The 22,882-nt window shown below is 43.1% G+C and overlaps 1 protein-coding gene across 1 annotated transcript; it reads left to right on the top strand.

The window, feature by feature from the left end:
• The first annotated feature begins 637 nt into the window (after window positions 1-637).
• On the top strand, window positions 638-21,434 carry smc1b (structural maintenance of chromosomes 1B). The gene is made up of 25 exons (XM_021576837.2): window positions 638-812; window positions 1,022-1,210; window positions 2,789-2,901; window positions 3,045-3,248; window positions 3,727-3,965; window positions 4,048-4,306; window positions 5,197-5,337; window positions 5,415-5,497; window positions 11,043-11,250; window positions 11,561-11,746; window positions 11,964-12,149; window positions 12,351-12,497; window positions 12,699-12,836; window positions 13,112-13,228; window positions 13,995-14,101; window positions 15,501-15,642; window positions 15,823-15,968; window positions 16,187-16,340; window positions 16,766-16,870; window positions 17,037-17,190; window positions 17,715-17,869; window positions 19,980-20,131; window positions 20,568-20,637; window positions 20,725-20,835; window positions 21,026-21,434. The coding sequence occupies exons 1-25, from the start codon at window positions 704-706 to the stop codon at window positions 21,119-21,121; spliced, it is 3,711 nt and encodes a 1,236-aa protein (XP_021432512.2). The 5' UTR covers window positions 638-703; the 3' UTR covers window positions 21,122-21,434.
• Window positions 21,435-22,882: the final 1,448 nt, after the last annotated feature.

Genomic DNA, 22,882 nt, shown 5'->3' on the forward strand with positions numbered 1-22,882 from the left:
TACTTTTGCTTCACAATCTATGGGGCACTGCCCTTTTCCAATGAATGTGGTGCAATTCAATAGGTCTAGGCCCAAGAGTTATTTTGGGGAATGGACATGATGTCTTAGCTCTATTTGTTTTTCCATAAGCATGGTTGGTGGTGCCATTGCCCCACTCACTCAGTATCAGCTGTAGATAGTAACAGTCCTTCTCCCAGACATGCCAGGGCAGGATAAGTGGGTCTACTCAGCTCAATTGAAAGGCCTCCAGAATATATAGGCCTTATGGTCAAGAGGAAAGTAATACAACAGAATAAAATAAAATATACAAATGTTCAAAGCAGGGAAGGGAAATCTGCAACTCAACCTGGCCATTTCAAATTACCAAGTGGCCAACGGCCATTGTCTTGCAACCAAGATTTTCTGATTTGCCTTAGTCACTGCTTGCAACAGTGTTGCCCCAAGGCAAAGGGGCAACAGTTACAGCATAGCCAAGAAATTAAAGTAAATTAAATATAGAAAATTTAAATTAATATAATGTAAAAAAAAAAAAAAAAAAATGTTTTTACATATTATAACCTAGATATATTCTAATGTAGATTTAGCAACCTTTACCAATGGTCTTATTTGAGTGTTTCCCGCCAAAGGAGAAGGCTTCCACTCCGTGGCGCTCTTCTGAGGAAAAACTTGACAAAAACTGTTTTTGAAGATCTAGCTGCCCAAAATGGGTTTTCTAAAGCAGTTGGATGTGGATAATTTTAAGTCTTGGCGAGGGAAGCAAGTAATTGGACCTTTTAAAAGGTTTAACTGTATTATTGGCACAAATGGATCCGGTAAGTTATCTTGAACTTTTGTTTTATCTTGATCAACGTGCTTGCTAGCTAACGTTAGCTTTGCAATGAACCCAATATGGGCTTGCTAAACTGTCTGCGTTTTAGCATGGTGTGTACTCACTGGCATTAACAGACAGGTAGTGGATAGTTCTGATAATACGTTTCATACATACCTTGCTGGCATTTCACTTTGCAACATCTTTCCATAGGTAAGTCGAACGTGATGGATGCCCTGAGCTTCGTGATGGGGGAACGGGCAGCGACTCTCCGCGTGAAGCACACCAGGGACCTCATCCACGGAGCCCACATTGGCAAGCCGGTGTCCACCACGGCCAGCGTCACCATGCGCTACTGCGACGACAACGGAGAGGAGCTCAACTTCTGTAGGAGCATATCGGGTGAGTTGGATTGCATCCAAGGGCTAGTAACTATAGACTTATTTCATATGAGAAAACAATGTTATCTAGTGGACTCATGCCACGGCCGGCCTAGACCCTACCCATTAGGCAGGGTTGATGACGCATCTCCCAAAAACAACACATAAAACACCTCACCTAATTTTGCCCAAAAACAATGACAATTTCTCTCAACCAGTGGCATATGGGTTTTATTGTGATCGCTGATGCCGCCCTTTGCTGCAGCACTCCACCAACATTCCGTCAAAAAAATGTATCTTAATAACATAAGTCATATAGCATAAATAGGATATAACATAAGTAGTATTTGGACTTTTCTGTAGCCTACAGGCTGGAGATCAAATGTATGACAGTGTAATGAGATGGACACTTTCTACATCATACCGGTTTCTCCCCGATCAAATAGCTTAACCTAAATGGCACCCAATCAAATAAAAAATGTGCTGTCATGTTAACAAACAACATATCCTAAAAACAGGACAGGTCAAAGTAAAATGGACCATATGGAATGGACAATCACAAATGTTGTCCAAGAGTTTCACCCCATTGTCATGATCAGTGATTTCACCCCATTGTCGTGATCAGTGATTTCACCCCATTGTCATGATCAGTGATTTCATCCCATTGTCATGATCAGTGGTTTCACCCCATTGTCATGATCAGTGATTTCACCCCATTGTCATGATCAGTGATTTCAAGTTTGTCTCCGTCCATTTTTTGACAAGCTGATCATAGCCTAAAATAAAATACTTCTGCATTTCCTGTTGAGTAAACACATTGCAAATAAGCTCACAATAACTCCTGATAAAGTTGGGTAGCTGATATTCAGAGCTTAAATAGCCAAATTGATTAGTCACAGGAATAAGGACTAACAAAGCCAATGTAACAGCCTGTTTTAAAAACTGTGGGCCTACTACATGGATAGGCATTCATACAATTCCATTGCAGGCTGACATGGTAGGCTACACCCCAGTTTCGGGTGTCTGTTTTTGGTCCGGACCGGATTATTTTTGGTGCAGTCCGGACCCTCCTTGATTTCAACATCCACGGAGATTGGTCTTTGGTCTGGTCCAAACCAAATCAGAACCAATCATATAAATCTATGTTTGGTTCAGATTTTGGGCGGTCCAGACGGGCCTTGACTTCAATGTTCACGGACATTGATTTTAACCCGCCTTGATTTGGCCCAAACATAGACATCTATAAATTACATCTTTTCAACTTTCAGTCAGAAGCAAAAATTAGCCTGATTTCAATGTCCGGAAAAGACACCTTTGCAACTTCCTATAAAATATGTATTTTAAACATCCCGAAAATACAAATGTTCACCTTTAATTTAGAACCTAAATAGAACCTAACTTCAACGTCTGGAATGTCTTTTCAACGTTGTTTTACCTTCTGACCTGGTCTGTCTTATTCAGCAAATATTCTGTCCTGGTCTGTCTTATTCAGCAAATATTTAGCAAAATGTTTATCCAGTAGTGTATGTAACTATAGTAGCTCAACTAATGATTGTGCTACTTTACTGTACTGTATGCACTAATGTTGCGTATCTTCCAGGGGACTCCTCTGAGTATCGCATCAATGGCAGACAAATTACCCTTGCCAAGTACACAGAGGAACTGGAGAAGATAGGCATTGTGACTAAAGCTAGAAACTGTCTGGTATTCCAGGTAAGCAAACACACACACAACTGCTAGTATTTTATCATAATTCATAATGTAGCTAATTACAGTGCCATTCATTAAAGTACATAATAAATTCTGATACAGTTTAATAGTGACCTCTGTTTTATATTTCCTGTGACTCCATACAGGGGGCGGTGGAGTCCATCGCCATGAAGAACCCCAAGGAGCGGACCAAGATGTTTGAGCGCATCAGCCAGTCTCTGGAGCTGTCTGATGACTATGACAGGAAGAAGGAGGCTTTGCAGAAGGCTAAAGAAGACACGCAGTTCCACTTCAACAAGAAGAGGACAGCCGCCGCAGAGAAGAAGCAGGTCTCCTCAGAGAAAGTGGAGGTAGGATAAGAACACAGAGAGGGGATATTCTCCATTTATCTGTCATAAGACTTAACATAACACTGTCGTAACAGTTAGTAAATGACAACTTGCTTTTTACCCAGTCACATTAAATCATTACGACAATCTGGAAATGTGGTTAAAAGTCATGGAAAAGTTTTGGAATTTCAATTCACAATGTTTATTGTTCAATTCATGTATATGCTCTTAGGCTCCCGAGTGGTGCAGCGGTCTAAGGCACTGCATCGCAGTGCTAGAGGTGTCACTACAAACACCCTAGTTCAAATCCAGGCTGTATCACAACCGGCCGTGATTGGGAGTCCCGTAAGGCGGCGCACAATTGGCCCAGCGTCGTCCGGGTGTGGTCGGTGTAGGCCGCCATTGTAAATAAGAATTTGTTCTTATTAACTGACTTGCCTAGTTAAATAAAGGTTAAATCAATTTTAAAAATGAACCCTGTCCCTCTCTTCATCCTCAGGCCCAGAAGTACCAGGAGTTGGTGGACGACCTGAACCAGGGGAGGCTGCAGCTAAACCTGTTCCAGCTGTACCACAACCAGCAGGGCCTGAGTGCCCTGTCAAAGACCCTGAGGAAGAGACAGGAGGCTGTGGCCGGTCAGAAGACAGGACTGAATGGGTGGGAGCAGAGCGTCAAGGCCCAGAAGAAAGAACATGGACGCTTTACCAGAGAGCTGCAGCAGATTGAGAAGGAGATCCGGTGGGTAGGAGTCAGGAGGGAGAAGTGTATGTAGAGAGAGGTGTGTGTGTTTATTACTAACTAAACTCTCCCTCTCCCCCAGTGGGCAGGAGCAGACCCTGTCCCTGCGTCGGTCCCAGTACATCAAGGCCAAGGTGAATACATCCCACCACCTAAAGAAGGTAGATGATACCCGTGGGGCCCTGGAGAAGAGCCAGAGGATGGGTGCCAAGAAAGAGGAGGAGCTGGCTGAGTTCCATCAGGAGCTCCAGGAGCTGGAGAGGGCCTGGAGGGACTATGAGAGACATGCCCAGGAGGAGTTGACCAACCGGAAGGCTGACATACAGCTGGAGGAGGAACAGGTAATAAGAGAGACACCACAACACAACATAAAGAGAGACCTAAGACAACAACATAGCATGGCAGCAACACATGGCAGCAACACATGACAACACAGCATGGTAGCAACACAACATGACAACAACATGGTAGCAACAAAACAGGGTACAAACATTATTGGGCACAGACAACAGCGCAAAGGCAAGAAGGTAGAGACAACAATACATCACGTAAAGCAGCCACAACTGTCAGTAAGAGTGTCAATGATTGAGTCTTTGAATGAAGAAACTGTCCAGTTTGAGTGCTTTTTGCAGCTCATTCCAGTCGCTAGCTGCAGCGAACTGAAAAGAGGAGCGACCCAGGGATTTCAGCTTATGAAATATGGGACCAACACTTTACATGTTACATTTATATTTTTGTTCAGTGTAGTTTAGGTCCATGTGCTATGTGTGTGTGTGTGATATTTTTTTTTTTTTCACCTTTATTTAACCAGTTAGGCTAGTTGAGAACAAGTTCTCATTTACAACTGCGACCTGGCCAAGATAAAGCATAGCAGTGTGAACAGACAACACAGAGTTACACATGGAGTAAACAATAAACAAGTCAATAACACAGTAAAAAAAAAAAAAAAGGAGTCTATAGACATTGTGTGCGAAAGGCATGAGGAGGTAGGCGAATAATTACAATTTTAGCAGATTAACACTGGAGTGATAAATGATCAGATGGTCATGTGCAGGTAGAGATACTGGTGTGCAAAAGAGCAGAAAAGTAAATTAATAAAAACAGTATGGGGATGAGGTAGGTAAATTGGGTGGGCTATTTACCGATGGAATATGTACAGCTGCAGCGATCGGTTAGCTGTTCAGATAGCAGATGTTTAAAGTTGGTGTGTGTGTATATTCTGTGTGTCTAGTTGGAGCGCTATAAGGAGCTGAAGGAGCTGGCCAGGAAGCAGGGGGCCCTCCTGTCCCAGCAGGCTAAGAAGATGCACTGGGAGGTCAAGGCTGACCACCAGAAAATCGAGTTTGACCAGCGGAGGAAGAAAGAAGTGGAGGTAGGTACTAGAGAGTGTGTGTGTGTGCGTGTTTGTGTGAAAACAGAAATTGGTGTTGACTTTCTCTGTGTATATAGGTAAGCATTAAGCACAGCCAGACTCAGCTGGGGGACTTCACCAGGAGAGCAGATAAACTGGAAGAGTACACCAACACCTGCAAGTAAGTCATGTGTTGTGGTGTATGTTATTGGTTACTGATGAGTGAAAAAATAGATACAGTTGAAGTCGGTAGTTTACATACACCTTAGCCAAATACATTTAAACTCAGTTTTTCACAATTCCTGACAATTAATCCTCGTAAAAATTATCTTCTCAGTTAGGGTCACCACTTTATTTTAAGAATGTGAAATGTCAGAATAATAGTAGAGAGAATGATTTATTTCAGATTCACATTCATCACATTCCCAGTGGGTCAGAAGTTTACATACACTCAATTAGTATTTGGTAGGATTGCCTTTAAATTGTTTAACTTGGGTCAAACATTTCAGGTAGCCTTCCACAATCTTCCCACAATAAGTTTGGTGAATTTTGGCCCATTCCTCCTGACAGAGCTGATGTAACTGAGTCAGGTTTGTAGGCCTCCTTGCTCGCACATGCTTTTTCAGTTCTGCCCACACATTTTCTATAGGATTGAGGTCAGGGTTTTGTGATGGCCACTCCAATACCTTGACTTTGTTGTCCTTAAGTCATTTTGCCACAACTTTGGAAGTATGCTTGGAGTCATTGTCCATTTGGAAGACCCATTTGCGACCAAGTTTTAACTTCCTGACGGATGTCTTGAGAGGTTGCTTCAATATATCCACATAATTGTTCTTCCTCATACTGCCATCTATTTTGTGAAGTGCACCAGTCCCTCCTGCAGCAAAGCAACCTCACAACATGATGCTATCACCCCCGTGTTTCACAGTTGGGATGGTGTTCTTCTGCTTGCAAGCCTCCCCCTTTTTCCTCCAAACATAACAATAGTCATTATGGCCAAACAGTTCTATTTTTGTTTAATCAGACCAGAGAACATTTCTCCCAAAAGTACGATCTTTGTACCCATGTGCAGTTGAAAACCGTAGTCTGGCTTTTTTATGGCGGTTTTGGAGCAGTGGCTTCTTCCTTGGTGAGCGGCCTTTCAGGTTATGTCGATATAGGACTCGTTTTACTGTGGATATATATACTTTTGTACCTGTTTCCTCCAGCATCTTCACAAGGTCCTTTGCTGTTGCTCTGGGATTGATTTGCACTTTTCGCACCAAAGTACGTTCATCTCTAGGAGACAGAACGTGTCTCCTTCCTGAGCGGTATGACGGCTGCGTGGTCCCATGGTGTTTAACTTGCGTACTATTGTTTGTACAGATGAACGTGGTACCTTCAGGCGTTTGGAAATTGCTCCCAAGGATGAACCAGACTTGTGGAGGTCTGCAATTTATTTTCTGAGGTCTTGGCTGATTTCTTTTGATTTTCCCATGATGTCAAGCAAAGAGGCACTGAGTTTAAAGGTAGGCCTTGAAATACATCCACAGGTACACCTCTGATTGACTCAAATTATGTCAATTAGCCTATCAGAAGCTTCTAGTCATGACATAATTTTCTGGAATTTTCCAAGCTGTTTAAAAGGCCCAGTCAACTTAGTGCATGTAAACTTCTGACCCACTGGAGTTGTGATACAGTGAATTATAAGTGAAATATTATGTCTGTAAACAATTGTTGGAAAAATTACTTGTGTCATACACCAAGTAGATGTCCTAACCGACTTGCCAAAATTATAGTTTGTTAACAAGAAATTTGTGTAGTGGTTGAAAAACGAGTTTTAACGATTCCAACCTATGTGTATGTAAACTTCCGACTTCAACTGTAGTTACATATCACAATATTATTTTGGACGATATATAGATACTTTGACTTCAAAGTCTTTTGGACAATTTTTTTATAGATTTTTGCTAGGTAGCGCTAGTCGGCTGCCAAAACTCAGCTATTTTGTATCCTATAGTGTGTTCTCCATCTTCTTTTTAAATATTGAATCAACATGTTTTCAGCACTTCTTTCCATGACCAAACTCATTTTATAAGTCTATCTGCAGCAGACATATAGTGAGCAATATGATTGGAACATCAAATTGCAATAAAAACTCAGTAACGAATCGCAATACATAGAATCATGAGAACCACGATACATATCGTATCGGCATCTAAGTATCGTGATAATGTCGAGGCCCCTGGCAATTCCGGCCCCTATTGTATGTATGTGTTGCAGTTATTTTTTGAAGGAGAACACTACTTAAATACATTTGTCAGTGTTAAGCACCCCATTCTTTATAAAGCTTCTCTTGGCTGTGCTGACATACTAAACTACTGAGAGAGAGAAGGAGAGAAAGAGAGAGAATGAGAGAGCGAGTGAAGGAGAGAGAGAGTGAAGGAGAGAGAGATAGAAAATTAGAGAGAGAAGGAGAGTGTGAAGGAGAGAGAGAGTGAAGGAGAGAAAGATAGAAAATTAGAGAGAGAAGGAGAGTGTGAAGGAGAGAAAGATAGAAAATTAGAGAGAGAAGGAGAGTGTGAAGGAGAGAGAGAGTGAAGGAGAGAGAGATAGAAAATTAGAGAGAGAAGGAGAGTGTGAAGGAGAGAGAGAGTGAAGGAGAGAGAGATAGAAAATTAGAGAGAGAATGAGAGTGTGAAGGAGAGAGAGAGTGAAGGAGAGAAAGATAGAAAATTAGAGAGAGGAGAGTGTGAAGGAGAGAGAGAGTGAAGGAGAGAGAGATAGAAAATTAGAGAGAGAAGGAGAGTGTGAAGGAGAGAAAGATAGAAAATTAGAGAGAGAAGGAGAGTGTGAAGGAGAGAGAGAGTGAAGGAGAGAGAGATAGAAAATTAGAGAGAGAAGGAGAGTGTGAAGGAGAGAGAGAAAGGGAAAGAGGGAGAGAGATAGAAAATTAGAGAGAGAAGGAGAGTGTGAAGGAGAGAGAGTGAAGGAGAGAAAGATAGAAAATTAGAGAGAGAAGGAGAGTGTGAAGGAGAGAAAGATAGAAAATTAGAGAGAGAAGGAGAGTGTGAAGGAGAGAAAGATAGAAAATTAGAGAGAGAAGGAGAGTGAAGGAGAGAGAGAGTGAAGGAGAGAGAGATAGAAAATTAGAGAGAGAAGGAGAGTGTGAAGGAGAGAAAGATAGAAAATTAGAGAGAGAAGGAGAGTGTGAAGGAGAGAGAGAGTGAAGGAGAGAGAGATAGAAAATTAGAGAGAGAAGGAGAGTGTGAAGGAGAGAGAGAGTGAAGGAGAGAAAGATAGAAAATTAGAGAGAGAAGGAGAGTGTGAAGGAGAGAGAGAAAAGGAAAGAGGGAGAAAGATAGACAATTAGAGAGAGAAGGAGAGTGTGAAGGAGAGAGAGATAGAAAATTAGAGAGAGAAGGAGAGTGTGAAGGAGAGAGAAAAGGAAAGAGGGAGAAAGATAGAAAATTAGAGAGAGAAGGAGAGTGTGAAGGAGAGAGAGAAAAGGAAAGAGGGAGAAAGATAGAAAATTAGAGAGAGAAGGAGAGTGTGAAGGAGAGAGAGAAAAGGAAAGAGGGAGAAAGATAGAAAATTAGAGAGAGAAGGAGAGAGAGAAAAGGAAAGAGGGAGAAAGATAGAAAATTAGAGAGAGAAGGAGAGTGTGAAGGAGAGAGAGAAAAGGAAAGAGGGAGAAAGATAGAAAATTAGAGAGAGAAGGAGAGTGTGAAGGAGAGAGAGAGAACATTAGAGAGAGAAGGAGAGTGTGAAGGAGAGAGAGAAAAGGAAAGAGGGAGAAAGATAGAAAATTAGAGAGAGAAGGAGAGTGTGAAGGAGAGAGAGAAAAGGAAAGAGGGAGAAAGATAGAAAATTAGAGAGAGAAGGAGAGTGTGAAGGAGAGAGAGAAAAGGAAAGAGGGAGAAAGATAGACAATTAGAGAGAGAAGGAGAGTGTGAAGGAGAGAGAGAAAAGGAAAGAGGGAGAAAGATAGAAAATTAGAGAGAGAAGGAGAGTGTGAAGGAGAGAGAGATAGAAAATTAGAGAGAGAAGGAGAGTGTGAAGGAGAGAGAGAAAAGGAAAGAGGGAGAAAGATAGAAAATTAGAGAGAGAAGGAGAGTGTGAAGGAGAGAGAGAAAAGGAAAGAGGGAGAAAGATAGAAAATTAGAGAGAGAAGGAGAGTGTGAAGGAGAGAAAGATAGAAAATTAGAGAGAGAAGGAGAGTGTGAAGGAGAGAGAGAGTGAAGGAGAGAGAGATAGAAAATTAGAGAGAGAAGGAGAGTGTGAAGGAGAGAGAGAGTGAAGGAGAGAAAGATAGAAAATTAGAGAGAGAAGGAGAGTGTGAAGGAGAGAGAGAAAAGGAAAGAGGGAGAAAGATAGACAATTAGAGAGAGAAGGAGAGTGTGAAGGAGAGAGAGATAGAAAATTAGAGAGAGAAGGAGAGTGTGAAGGAGAGAGAAAAGGAAAGAGGGAGAAAGATAGAAAATTAGAGAGAGAAGGAGAGTGTGAAGGAGAGAGAGAAAAGGAAAGAGGGAGAAAGATAGAAAATTAGAGAGAGAAGGAGAGTGTGAAGGAGAGAGAGAAAAGGAAAGAGGGAGAAAGATAGAAAATTAGAGAGAGAAGGAGAGAGAGAAAAGGAAAGAGGGAGAAAGATAGAAAATTAGAGAGAGAAGGAGAGTGTGAAGGAGAGAGAGAAAAGGAAAGAGGGAGAAAGATAGAAAATTAGAGAGAGAAGGAGAGTGTGAAGGAGAGAGAGAGAACATTAGAGAGAGAAGGAGAGTGTGAAGGAGAGAGAGAAAAGGAAAGAGGGAGAAAGATAGAAAATTAGAGAGAGAAGGAGAGTGTGAAGGAGAGAGAGAAAAGGAAAGAGGGAGAAAGATAGAAAATTAGAGAGAGAAGGAGAGTGTGAAGGAGAGAGAGAAAAGGAAAGAGGGAGAAAGATAGACAATTAGAGAGAGAAGGAGAGTGTGAAGGAGAGAGAGAAAAGGAAAGAGGGAGAAAGATAGAAAATTAGAGAGAGAAGGAGAGTGTGAAGGAGAGAGAGATAGAAAATTAGAGAGAGAAGGAGAGTGTGAAGGAGAGAGAGAAAAGGAAAGAGGGAGAAAGATAGAAAATTAGAGAGAGAAGGAGAGTGTGAAGGAGAGAGAGAAAAGGAAAGAGGGAGAAAGATAGAAAATTAGAGAGAGAAGGAGAGTGTGAAGGAGAGAGAGAAAAGGAAAGAGGGAGAAAGATAGAAAATTAGAGAGAGAAGGAGAGTGTGAAGGAGAGAGAGATAGAAAATTAGAGAGAGAAGGATAGTGTGAAGGAGAGAGAGAAAATGAAAGAGGGAGAAAGATAGAAAATTAGAGAGAGAAGGAGAGTGTGAAGGAGAGAGAGAAAAGGAAAGAGGGAGAAAGATAGAAAATTAGAGAGAGAAGGAGAGTGTGAAGGAGAGAGAGAAAAGGAAAGAGGGAGAAAGATAGAAAATTAGAGAGAGAAGGAGAGTGTGAAGGAGAGAGAGAAAAGGAAAGAGGGAGAAAGATAGAAAATTAGAGAGAGAAGGAGAGTGTGAAGGAGAGAGAGAAAAGGAAAGAGGGAGAAAGATAGAAAATTAGAGAGAGAAGGAGAGTGTGAAGGAGAGAGAGAAAAGGAAAGAGGGAGAAAGATAGAAGGAGAGTGTGAAGGAGAGAGAGAGTGAAGGAGAGAGAGAAAAGGAAAGAGGGAGAAAGAAGGGAAAAGAGTGACAAACTATTTGTTTTTCTTCTGTTCAGGAGCTCTCTGGAGGAGTCTCGTCAGCAGGAGGAGGTGCTGTCTGCGGAACTGCAGAGAGGGAGGGTGAGGGGGGAGGAGGTGAACCAGGAGTTAGGGGAGGTACTGGGAGAGCTGCAGAACGCCAGGCTGGACAGCCAGGAGAGTAAGAGGCAGCAGCAACGCAACGAGGTCCTGGAAAACCTCCTCAGACTCTACCCTGACACACTGGTGAGACATCCCTAGACATCCCTGTCTCACTGCCACCAACACCTCATTAGATCAAACTGGGAAAATATAATCTTCCATAGTGCACCCCCTCCTCCCCCTCGTCCCTTATTGCAGTCATTTGAATGTGAGCTTGTAGGGATTGCCTTGGTAGCAATCTTGCTTCGGATCTCGTAGAATCTTGAGATATTTTAAGATCCTGTTACTAGTATCCAGTAAGATCTATCTAAAGGTCTTGTAGGATCTTCCAAGATCTTTGTCAGCATCCAGAGGAAGATTTCTGCCAGGGTGTATTTGTTCCTCTATTTCCCAGTTTGGTCGTCTGGTGGACCTGTGCAGCCCCATCCATAAGAAGTACCAGCTGGCCGTCACCAAGGTGTTTGGACGCTACATGAACGCCATAGTAGTGTCGTCAGAGAAGGTGGCTCGGGACTGCATCCGCTTTGTCAAAGAGGAGAGGGCCGAACCAGAAACCTTCTTACCCATAGATTACCTGGACGTGAGTCAGTGGACAAAGAAGTTGAGATTGTTTGTAGGCCTACTCCTTAATTTAAAAAACAACAAAACGGCAGCTCCGCTACATTTGCTATAAAGCTGAGGGATGGGGGATGGAGAAACACAACCAGAACTACCTAAAACTAACAACAGAGGCTTTGATTAACACACCCAACACACAAACCTCACTGAGGCTGTCCCACCTCCCTGTCCCTTCCCAGGTGAGCCCTCTGAATGAGCGGCTGCGTGGGGTGCGTGGAGCTAAGATGATGGTGGACGTGGTGCAGTGTTCTCCTACCGCTCCTCAGCTGAAGAAAGTCATCCAGTTTGTGTGTGGCAACGCTCTTGTCTGTGAGACGCTCAAAGAGGCCAGAGCCATCGCCTTCGACGGGCCTGAGCGACTCAAGGTGAGTTAGTCAGTCATTCAGCTTGTTTGAGGGCTATGGGATTCAAGGAGATATATAGATCAGTAATTCTGCGCAGTCCGACTGCAATGTACAGTAGACAATCTCAAACATGCACAATTAGTCAGTCAACCAGCCAGCCAGTCTGAGTTCCCCCCCCATCCACTTTACTGTGGTAGCACCCACCTCAATATTTTCCCCCAGACGGTGGCTCTGGACGGTACCATGTTCTCCAAGTCAGGGGTGATCTCTGGGGGCTCCAGCTACCTGCGGAGCAAGGCCCGGCGCTGGGACGAGAAGGACATGACCAAGCTGAAGGAGCTCAAAGAACAGCTGACTGCAGAGCTACGTGTGAGTCTGGGTCTTTGCACACTTTCAGAATCTAGATTTTGAAAGTCTGGGAATCTAATACATTTTTTATTATTGTAAGTCTTGATTCTATAATATGCACTGCAAAACCGCTAACTTATTCTCTCTGGCTCAAGGAGTATAGTTTTTCCGACCAATTATCTGAGACAGTTCTTTATTTCAACTTCCTGTGTCATGTGACAGGGTCTGGTGAAGCTGAAGCGTAAGGAGCCTGAGCTGAAACAGATCCAGTCTCAGGCTCAGGGGGTTCAGACCCGTCTGAAGTACTCCCACACTGAACTGGACACCCTCCGCAAGAAGAGCATTCCCAACTGCCACGCGGTAAACTACACTAACACTGTTACTGTAACTTACTCTGACTACACCATCTGCAAACCACCACTTCTACTTGAATTCAACATGTGTTTACTTATTTTTACTCCAAAAAGAGCATAGTAAGCCATCAACAGTTTTTCAGCTTGGGTGATGTTTTTGAGTTTTGAAAATGTATGCATGCACTCTACTGTAAGTCTCTCAATACTGTAAGAGTTTTCTCAATCTGTGGCCCATGTCGCGCACATCTCATGTCTTGACAACTTGCATGTCTCTCCCTTCAGGAGATGTCTCGCCTGGAGGCTGAGCTGGCCAACGTGGAGTCTCAGCTGGAGATGCAGAAAGAGAACAGGGAGATCAAGGAGCTGGAGATGAAGAAGCTCCAAGACAGGATCAACCAGGTCAGGACGCACTGCTACCAAGACTATTTAGAATAATGTCTAAATTGGCAGGTAGCCTAGCGGTTAAAAGCATTGGGCTGGTAACCAAAAGGTTGTTGGTTTGAATCCCTGAGACGGCTAAGGGAGAAAAAACTGTCGATATGCCCTTGAGCAAGGCACAATTTCTATCGTAAGTCGCTTTGGATAAGAGCATCCGCTAAATAGCAGACACCTGTTATTAGTGGCGTGTCATAGCTAACACAAACAACACCAAAGGTTTTACATCAATTAGCAGACGCTCTTATCCAGAGAGACTTACAGTCGTGAGTGCATACATTTTCAAAACTCGAAAACATCGCCCAATACATAATAAGCTGAAAAACTGTTGATGGCCTACTATGCTCTCATTGGAAAATAAGAAAGTAGACACATGTTGAAGTCAAGTGGGAATTGAACCCAACACTTCAAAGTGGGAAATGCCATGCTCTACCAACTCAGCCACATGGGACTATACTTTCACATAATTTAGCAGACACTCTTATCCAGAGAGATTTACATGAACAACGTGCCCTGGATCAAGATCACATTAACAGATTTTAAACGTTGTCGGCTTGGGGATTCAAACCAGTGACCTTTTGATTCCCGGCCAAACGCTCTAACCGCTAGGCTACCTGCCGCACTACCAAATATTTGTAGTATGTCACTGCCATAGAGTAGGAACGTTCTGCCTGCTATGTCTATGGGGACCAGGTTCGTGGTCATGTTGTTGTTATTGTTCTGTGTTCAGATGGAGGACGTGGTGTTCTCAGACTTCTGTGCTGAGATAGGAGTGGCCAACATCAGGGAGTATGAACAGGAGCATCTCAAACAGCAGCAGGATGTAGACAGGAAACGGTATTGGACTGGACCTCGCCACATTACATACAGTATATATGGTCTATGGAACGATGATGCTAACAAGTTTATATGGACTGATTGTACAGTATGCTTGTTCTTATACGGTGTACGGTGCATTCGGAAAGTGTTCAGACCCCTTGACTTTTTCCACATTTTGTTACATTACAACCTTATTCTAAAATGTATTTTAAAATAAAATAAAAAAACAATTCCCCTCATCAATCTACACACAATACCTCATAATGACAAAACAAAAACAGGTTTTTAGAAATTTTAGCAAATGTATTAAAGATTTAAAAAATGGAAAAAATCACATTTACATAAGTATTCAGACCCTTTACTCAGTACTTTGTTAAAGCACCTTTAGCAGCAATTACAGCCTCGAGTCTTCTTGGGTATGACGCTACAAGCTTGGCACACCTATATTTGGGGAGTTTCTCCCATTCTTATCTGCAGATCCTCTCAAGCTCTGTCAGGTTGCACGGGGAGTGTCGCTGCACAGCTATTTTCAGGGTCTCTGTAGGGGGACAAAATAAATGTACGATGGAGCAGGCGCGCAGCCGGTTTGGGTTCCGTGTTAGCTGTGTGCTTAGGGTCATTGTCCTGTTGGAAGGTGAACCTTCAACCCAGTTTGAGGTCCCTGGCACTCTGGAGCAGGTTTTCATCAAGGATATCTCTGTACTGTACCCCGTTCATCTTTCCCTCAGTCTTGACTAGTCGCCCAGTCCCTGTCGCTGAAAAACAGCTCCAGGGCATGATAGTACCACCACCATGCTTCACAGTATGGATGTAGCCAGGTTTCTTCCATATGTGACACTTGGCATTCAGGCCAAAGAGTTCAATCTTGGTTTTATCAGATCAGAGAATCTTGTTTCTCATGGTCTGAGAGTCCTTCAGATGCCTTTTGACAAACTCTAAGCGGGCTGTCCTGTGCCTTTTACTGAGGAGTGACTTCTGTCTGGCCATAATGGCCTGATGGTGGAGTGCTGCAGAGATGGTTGTTCTTCTGGAAGGTTCTTCCATCTCCACAGAGGAACTCTGGAGCTCTGTCAGAGTGACCATCGGCTTCTTGGTCACCTCCCTGACCAAGGCACTTTTGCCCCAATTGCTCAGTTTGGCCAGGCGGCCAGCTCTAGGAAGAGTCTTGGTGGTTCCAAACTTCTTCCATTTAAGAACGGAGGACACTTCGTTCTTAAATGTGTTGGTACCCTTCTCCAGTTCTGTGCCTCGTAACTAAATGTGGCAAAAGTCAAGGGGTCTGAATACTTTCCGAATGCACTGTGTATTGTTCGCAAATATTATTATATTTTTTTCTGGCCATCTCCTCTCCCACATCTCTTTTCTGTCACTGCCTAAGTGTAATCAACCCCCCTCTCTTTTCCCACCCCTCTCCCAGGTTGGAGTTTGAGTCTCAGCGGACCTGTCTGAAGGCCCAGTTGGAGTATGAACAGGGTCAGCTGGAGCAGCAGAGGAAGAAGATGAAGAAAATAGAGGAGACCATCGCCTTGGAGCAGTGCAGAGTGGAAGAACAGAAGCAGGCAAAACATACCTCCTCTCCTCCGTTCTCAACTTCCCTCTCATGTTATCTCCTTTCATCCTCCTTTCTTGTCCCTCCATACCTCCCTTCCTTCCCTTTTCCCATCAGCTTCTCAAATCCTCCTCTAAAATCACACAGAATGTAATCCCAGTGTTGTGTTGTTCTCTTGTGTCTCCGCTAGGAGGAGGAGAAGCTGCTGGTGGTGATGGAAGAGAGTCAATCTAAAGTGTTGGATCTGAAGAATCATCTGCTGGAGAAGAGGACCCAGGCTTCTGACTCTAAGGCCCAGGTGGACCAAACGATGAAGAGCCTTCAGGAGAGCTCCAGGTACTACTGACTGTGGCTGTTCTGCTGTCAAGTTATTTTTGTCCAGTGTATCAAATCGATTGCAGGTCACTTCACTGGTCTCATCGCCCTCTCTAAAAGCTGATCTTCTCCTCTCTCCGCCCTATCCCTCTTCCTTTTCTGTTTTCTCTTTATCTCCCTCCCCCTTCTCTTCTTCCTTTCTCTGTCCCCTCTCCGTGTCTAACCCTTCTCTCCACCAGAGAGCAGGTGAAGCTGCAAAGGGAGGTAATCTCAGCTGAGACAGCCCTGGAGCAGTTGAGGATCTGGAAACACAATCTGCTGCTAGGTTGTAAGATCCAGGGCCTGCCCATCACGCTGCTGTCTGGCAGCTTGGACGAGATCAGTGAGGTGCAGGTAGGACAGACTAGAGACCACAGGAGGTTGGTAGCATGTTAATTGGGGAATACGGGCTCGTTGTAATGGCTGGAGCGAAATAAATGTTTTTTATATGTTTGATGCAGTTCCATTTGCTCCGTTCCAGCCATTATTATGAGCTTTCCTCCCCTCAGTAGCCTCCACTATCAGAGACAGAGTGAGGGGGGGGGGGGGGGGGGGGGGGGGGGGGGGGGGGGCATAGACCAGGGTAGTATACAGTAGAGCTGTAAAATCCAGGACCTACCCAGATGACAGGCTGTGTTCACGTTCTCCTTGTACTGAATGTGTATTGTGTACTTGGATGTACAGTTGTTTACCTCTCATATGTGTAATTCAAATTCACTATCGGGGGAGAATAAAGTTCTCTCTCTCTTATGTCTGATTGACTGATCTGGCCTTGTCAGCTGGACTCAGAGTCACTCACAGAGAGCACCTGCACCACTATGGACATCTACGAGAGAGAGGCGCTGATGGTCATCGACTACTCTGGCCTGGGAGCTGAGCTGAAGGTAGACCTCATTAATCAATCATCAATCAATACAGTATCCCTTCTCAGTCTCTTAGCTTTAAGAACTGATCAATATCATACAGTTAATGTACTATATTCACCCCAGAGGACAGTTATGCATCTAACGTTATGCTGTCCAAACGTGTGTGTGTCTTTATGTCCAACAGGATCTTGCAGGGGAGGAGGTGGACCCCCAGGTAGAGCGTCTTAAGGAGACAGTGTCCTCTCTAGAGGGGGTCCTACAGCGCTCCACAGCCCCCAACCTTAAAGCCCTGGAGAAAATGAGGGTGGTCAAGGACAAATTCCAGGGGGTGGTGGACGGTACAAAGTGCAGAAACACACCTCAATACACCAACTGTATAGTGGCGACACACACCTCAATACACCAACTGTATAGTGGCGACACACACCTCAATACACCAACTGTATAGTGGCGACACACACCTCAATACACAAACGCTATCGCTTTACTTGTCTTGGCGAGTGTATTGTGGGAACCCATTGAGGGCCCTAAAAAGTTAAAACCCGGAGGAAACTGGTTTTAGTGACAAACTTTTAAGATGCTAGAGTGGCATATTTCAAATGCATTGCAGCATGTGTTCTCCCAATACCACGGCAGGACCTAACTTTTTAGTGCCTACAGATCTTTGATCGACTTACATTTTAAATAGCCAGTTAAAAAAAGCCATACATACATTTAAAAAACTTGACAGGGATAACACAATAAAGTTAATAACTTTTTTTTGTTGTGGTCCCTTAAAGTTCATGGTGCAATACATATCTGTGTGTGTGTATGGCTCAATGATGTTCATCTGATTGCCTCTGTCTCCCTCTGTGTGCTCCAGCGTTTGATGCCAGCAGCAAGGCAGCCAGAAGGAGTAACCAGGAGTTTGAGCAGGTTAAAGCCAAACGCTTCAGACTCTTCAGTCAGTGCTTTGAACACGTCTCTGTCGTCATCGACCAGATCTACAAACAACTGTGCAGGAACACCAGTGCTCAGGTGTGAAGGCTTTACTCATACAGAAACACTTGTACACACACACACACACACACACACCTGAAAGCAATCTTCATACTACTGTGTAATAGACGCACTTATCAGGTTTGTGGTGTGTAGTATGTGTCGTGTTTGTAATGTGTGTGTGTAACAGGGTCTGCAAAAGGTGCTTGAGGTGCTTAAAGTACTTCTATTTGGAGTACCTTGAAAATCTGATATTTTCTCAAGTAGGTACTTCAAAAGTACTTCAATTCAAATGAGAGGAGAACATGAGCAAATACATTTCTGAAAAATATCAGAAAAATGTATTGGTCTTGCAAATTAATTTCCAGGTAGACTAAGAAGTTTTATTTCTTCACGTGTTTCGCTCTGTGGTTGCCAGGTGAGCTCACTAATTCAACCCACAATGCCACTGAGCCAGGCAGTGACAGAACTGACTGATTAGGCACAGCCAAACGTCACATTGATAGCTAAAATGCCAGGCAGTTGTAGATACAATCCTGCCCTTTGTGCTAATGGAACATTTCTGGGATATTTTATTTATCACACCAACAATAAGAAGAGACTTGCTTTGGCCAAGAAACACAAGCAATGGACATTAGACCAGTGGAAATCTGTCCTTTGGTCTGATGAGTCCAAATTTGAACATTTTGTTTCCAACCGCTGTGTCTTTGTAAGACGCAGAGTAGGTGAACGGATGATCTCTGCATGTATGGTTCCCACTGTGAAGCATGGAGAAGGAGGTGTGATGGTGTGGCGGTGCTTTGCTGGTGACACTGTCAATTATTTATTTAGAATTCAAGGCACAGCTAACCAGCATGGCTACTACAGCATTCTGCAGCGATACGCCATCCCATCCGGTTTGCGCTGAGTGGGACTATCATTTGTTTTTCTAGAGGACAATGACCCAACACACCTCCAGGCTGTGTAAGGGCTATTTGACCAAGAAGGAGAGTGATGGAGTGCTGCATCAGATGACCTGGCCTCCACAATCACCTGACCTCAACCCAACTGAGATGGTTTGGGATGAGTTGGACCGCAGAGTGAAGGAAAAGCAGCCAACTCAGCATATGTGGGAACTCCTTAAAGACGGTTGAAAAAACATTCCAGGTGAAGCTGGTTGAGAGAATGCCAATCGTGTGCAAAGCTGTCGTCATGCCAAAGGGTGGCTACTTTGAAGAATTTTAAATATATTTGTATTTGTTTAACACTTTTTTGGTTACTACATGATTCCATATGTGTTATTTCATAGTTTTGACGTCGTCCCTATTATTCTACAATGTAGAAAATAATACAAATACAGAAAAACCTGAGTAAGTGTGTCCAAAATGTTGACAGGTCCTGTAGCTTACCCACCTTTATTTACCACTACATCACTGAAACCAACCAATCCGCACCGTGTAATGTGCAAACAATGCGTCCAAGTTTGACGTTGTGAGCATGGGTGAATCGGCCCTGAAGCGCCACATGAAGGGGGAAAGACAACACTGCTTCCTGTGCTGGCGCCACTTCTACATTATGGAGTTTTTTTGGCAATTGCCTCATTCAGTGTGCCTGCGATATTCAAGCGGCAGCCATGCTCCTGCCATTCTGGTGGCTGATCACATGCCGTTTTCCTCACTGCCCACTCGCCCTTCTCCCGACTGGCGACACTAAAGCTGCCAGTTGAAAGCAAGATGCTTTTTTGTAGCTATTAAGTAGTAGATTCCCAAATGGCCAATAAATACAGTCATTAAGTTGGAATTGTGTAGTAATGTGAATAGGACATGTGTTCACCAGTAGGCGTGTCCTGCTCATCACTACTCAAATTACAACACCATCATTACTGACTCCTGTATGTAATAAAAATGAGCGAAACACGTATTATTGAGTGGAACTTCTAAGGTAGTGATGACTAGTAAGTTAGTTTGTTTTTTTCATGAGGTTGTGGCGATATACAGCCATCTGGTGGTGACTAGAAACAATTGCATAATAGGAAGTATTACAAATTGATGGTCCTTGAAAATAAATATTAGTGCTTGAAAAAGTCCTTGAATTTGACTTACTTTGTCTGTACGAACCCTGGTGTAATGTACGGGTGTGTATATGCCTGAATGTGTGCTGCTCCCTCCAGGCCATTCTGAGTGCTGAGAACCCAGATGAGCCCTACCTGGATGGCATCAATTACAACTGTATTGCTCCTGGGAAACGCTTCATGGCCATGGACAACCTGTCTGGAGGAGAGAAGGCCATCGCTGCCCTGGCTCTGGTGTTCGCAATACACAGGTGAGAGAGAAAAGGTTCATGGCCATGGACAGCCTGTGGAGGGGAGAAGGTCATCGCTGCCTTGGCTTTGCCATACACAGGTGAGAGAGAGAGAGAAGTTCATGGCCGTGGACAACCTGTCTGGAGGAGAGAAGGCAATCGCTGCTCTCGTGTTGGCTTTACACAGCTAACACACACAGCAGACATGAGATATGCCCATCATTATTTTTATTTATTTTTTATTTTAACTTTAAGTCAGTTAAGAACAAATTCTTATTTTCAATGACGGCCTAGGAACAGTGGGTTAACTGCCTGTTCAGGGGCAGAACGACAAATTTGTAATTTGTCAGCTCGTGGATATGAACTTGCAAGCTTTCGGTTACCAGTCCAACGCTCTAACCACTAGGGTACCCTACAGCACTGAACCACTGTCTGATGTTTGTGTTTTCTCAATCAGCTTCCGTCCAGCTCCGTTCTTTGTCCTGGATGAGGTTGATGCAGCCCTGGACAACACCAATATTGGCAAAGCAAGTTGACATTTTAATTGTGATTAAATATGGGCTGTAGCTACGAATATGGCAATATAGCTGACCTGTCTGTCTCTGTGGATGCAGGTGACCAGCTTTATCAGGGAGCAGTCGAGAGAGAGCCTCCAGATCATCGTCATCTCTCTGAAGGAGGAGTTCTACTCTAGAGCTGACGCTCTGCTGGGGGTCTACCCTGAGGTACAGTACCAAAACACCTTTATTCCAGACCATCTTTCTCTCGCGGCCTGGTTCTGCTGCCTCTCTCGTCTCTCCTTGCCTTCTTCCCAAAACACCAAAGAAGAACCTAGGTTGCTTTCCTCCAAAGTGTCTTGAGAAGGAGGCGAGGATATCAGTCCCTGTGACTTAACTGTCTTTCTTTTTCTCTCAGTTTAACGAGTGCATGTTCAGCCGCATGCTGACGCTGGACCTAAGTCCCTATCCCCTGAACGAAGAGAACGGAACAGAGAGAGAGAAGGAGATGTAAAGAAAGAAAGAACGAACAATCAAATATATACTTTATTGGCCTGATGTGATAGACCCTGACAGCTGATTTCCTGTTTCTCTTGGGATAGTATTAAACCAATCTTCAATTGATTGCCAAAAGCATTCACCTAAAATGTTTGTTTATTAATGTTAATATATTGCTTATTGTTACGTTGATTTTTATTCCGGAGGTTTGAGGATGTTGTACTCCCTCTCAATACTTTTCTATCATTGTTTAGCTTGAAGCATTTTAATATACCAGGGTTCGATTTCACTGTTTTACTTTATATTTAATATAAATCGTTTCCTCTTTATATTGTCTTTGTGTTCTTTTGGACTGAATTATCTATTCATCATTACAACCCAAAATCCCTGTAATCACGCAGATCAAATGGCATTGTGCAATGTGAATAGTGGATAACAGGTGGCAGCAGTGTGCCAGTTTATGAGCTGTAACAAGGCTTTTCAAATATACCATGTCAACAGGTCAATGAGGACTTCTGATTACAACCATTTTTTAAATGTAAAAACCAGCCTACTTTAAATATGCAGAAGTGGTTTGGCTGAACCTTCCCATGCCCCGACTGACTGCTGTTTTCAGCTGCAATTGGGTTTCCACTATATACCACATCCACAGTCGAAATTGGCTAGATGGTAATAAATAATTCATGAAAACAAAAATGTGCTTTTTGGTCTTAATTTAGGGTTAGGCATAAGGTTAGCAGTGTGGCTAAGGTTAGGTTTAAAACAATTATGTATACTTTTAAAACAGTTATGTATACTAACCCTGGATTGCTGATGCAATGTATAGGCCACTGAGAATCTGAAGCCAACGTTCACCCATACTGGCAATCCCCAGTAGAAGCAGTCCTCCATAGGAATGTGGACAAAATTACTTGTATTTAAAAGTATTTTTTTTTTGTAGTGGTGAAAGTAACAGTACTCTTTTAAAAAAATACTTGAATGTGAATATATTTATATATTTTTTCATGTATTTGTATGTTTAGCTCACATAATTTAAAAGTATGCATTAAGGTGTCTGTAATAAGTCAAACATGTCAAAATATAATCTAGACATGAATGTATGCATTTCTATACCTTCCAACATATTTTTTACAATGGAGGAGCATGGTTGCTAACTTCCCTTGGCTCATAATTTGGACCGACGACAAAGATGGCCGCAGAGATTCCCCATGGGCATAAGGCGAGGGTAAATGGAGGAGGGTGTGTCTTTTAGGAGTTTAAAACGTATTTGGAATGCAGCCTCCCTTTAAAATGTGATTTTAAACCAGTGATGTGTATAAACCCAGGATGACTAACTAATTAAGCCACCGCGCAGCCATCTTGCTAACAAGCAGTGAGTGTACAATTATGTTCAATCCGGGTCCTGAAATGCCCCATAATTCAATTTGCGATGATTGTACATCCGCTAAGAAAAGTCAGACAAAACTCAAAACCAACATTAATATGGGGAAGTCAACATACAAGTGTAAGTAAAAACAAATGTAAATAAGTTAGAAATTGTAAAAGTAATTATGTTTTTGTTTGGTTAGCTTTTGGAAACGTTATCTTGCACATATACCCTGACATCACACTAATGCATTGCAATTTTCGATTTACCTGATATATTCGGATTGGCTAACATTCGATGTCTGCAGAGGCGTTGTCTTCTAGCCAAGATATGAAATGCAATCATAATTGATTAGCGCATATAAACACACACAACAGCTACCTGTGGTTCCACGATGACTAAAAACGCAAA

The sequence above is a fragment of the Oncorhynchus mykiss genome, chromosome 2 (genome assembly GCF_013265735.2).
Source record: "Oncorhynchus mykiss isolate Arlee chromosome 2, USDA_OmykA_1.1, whole genome shotgun sequence".
NCBI classification, from domain to species: domain Eukaryota; kingdom Metazoa; phylum Chordata; class Actinopteri; order Salmoniformes; family Salmonidae; genus Oncorhynchus; species Oncorhynchus mykiss.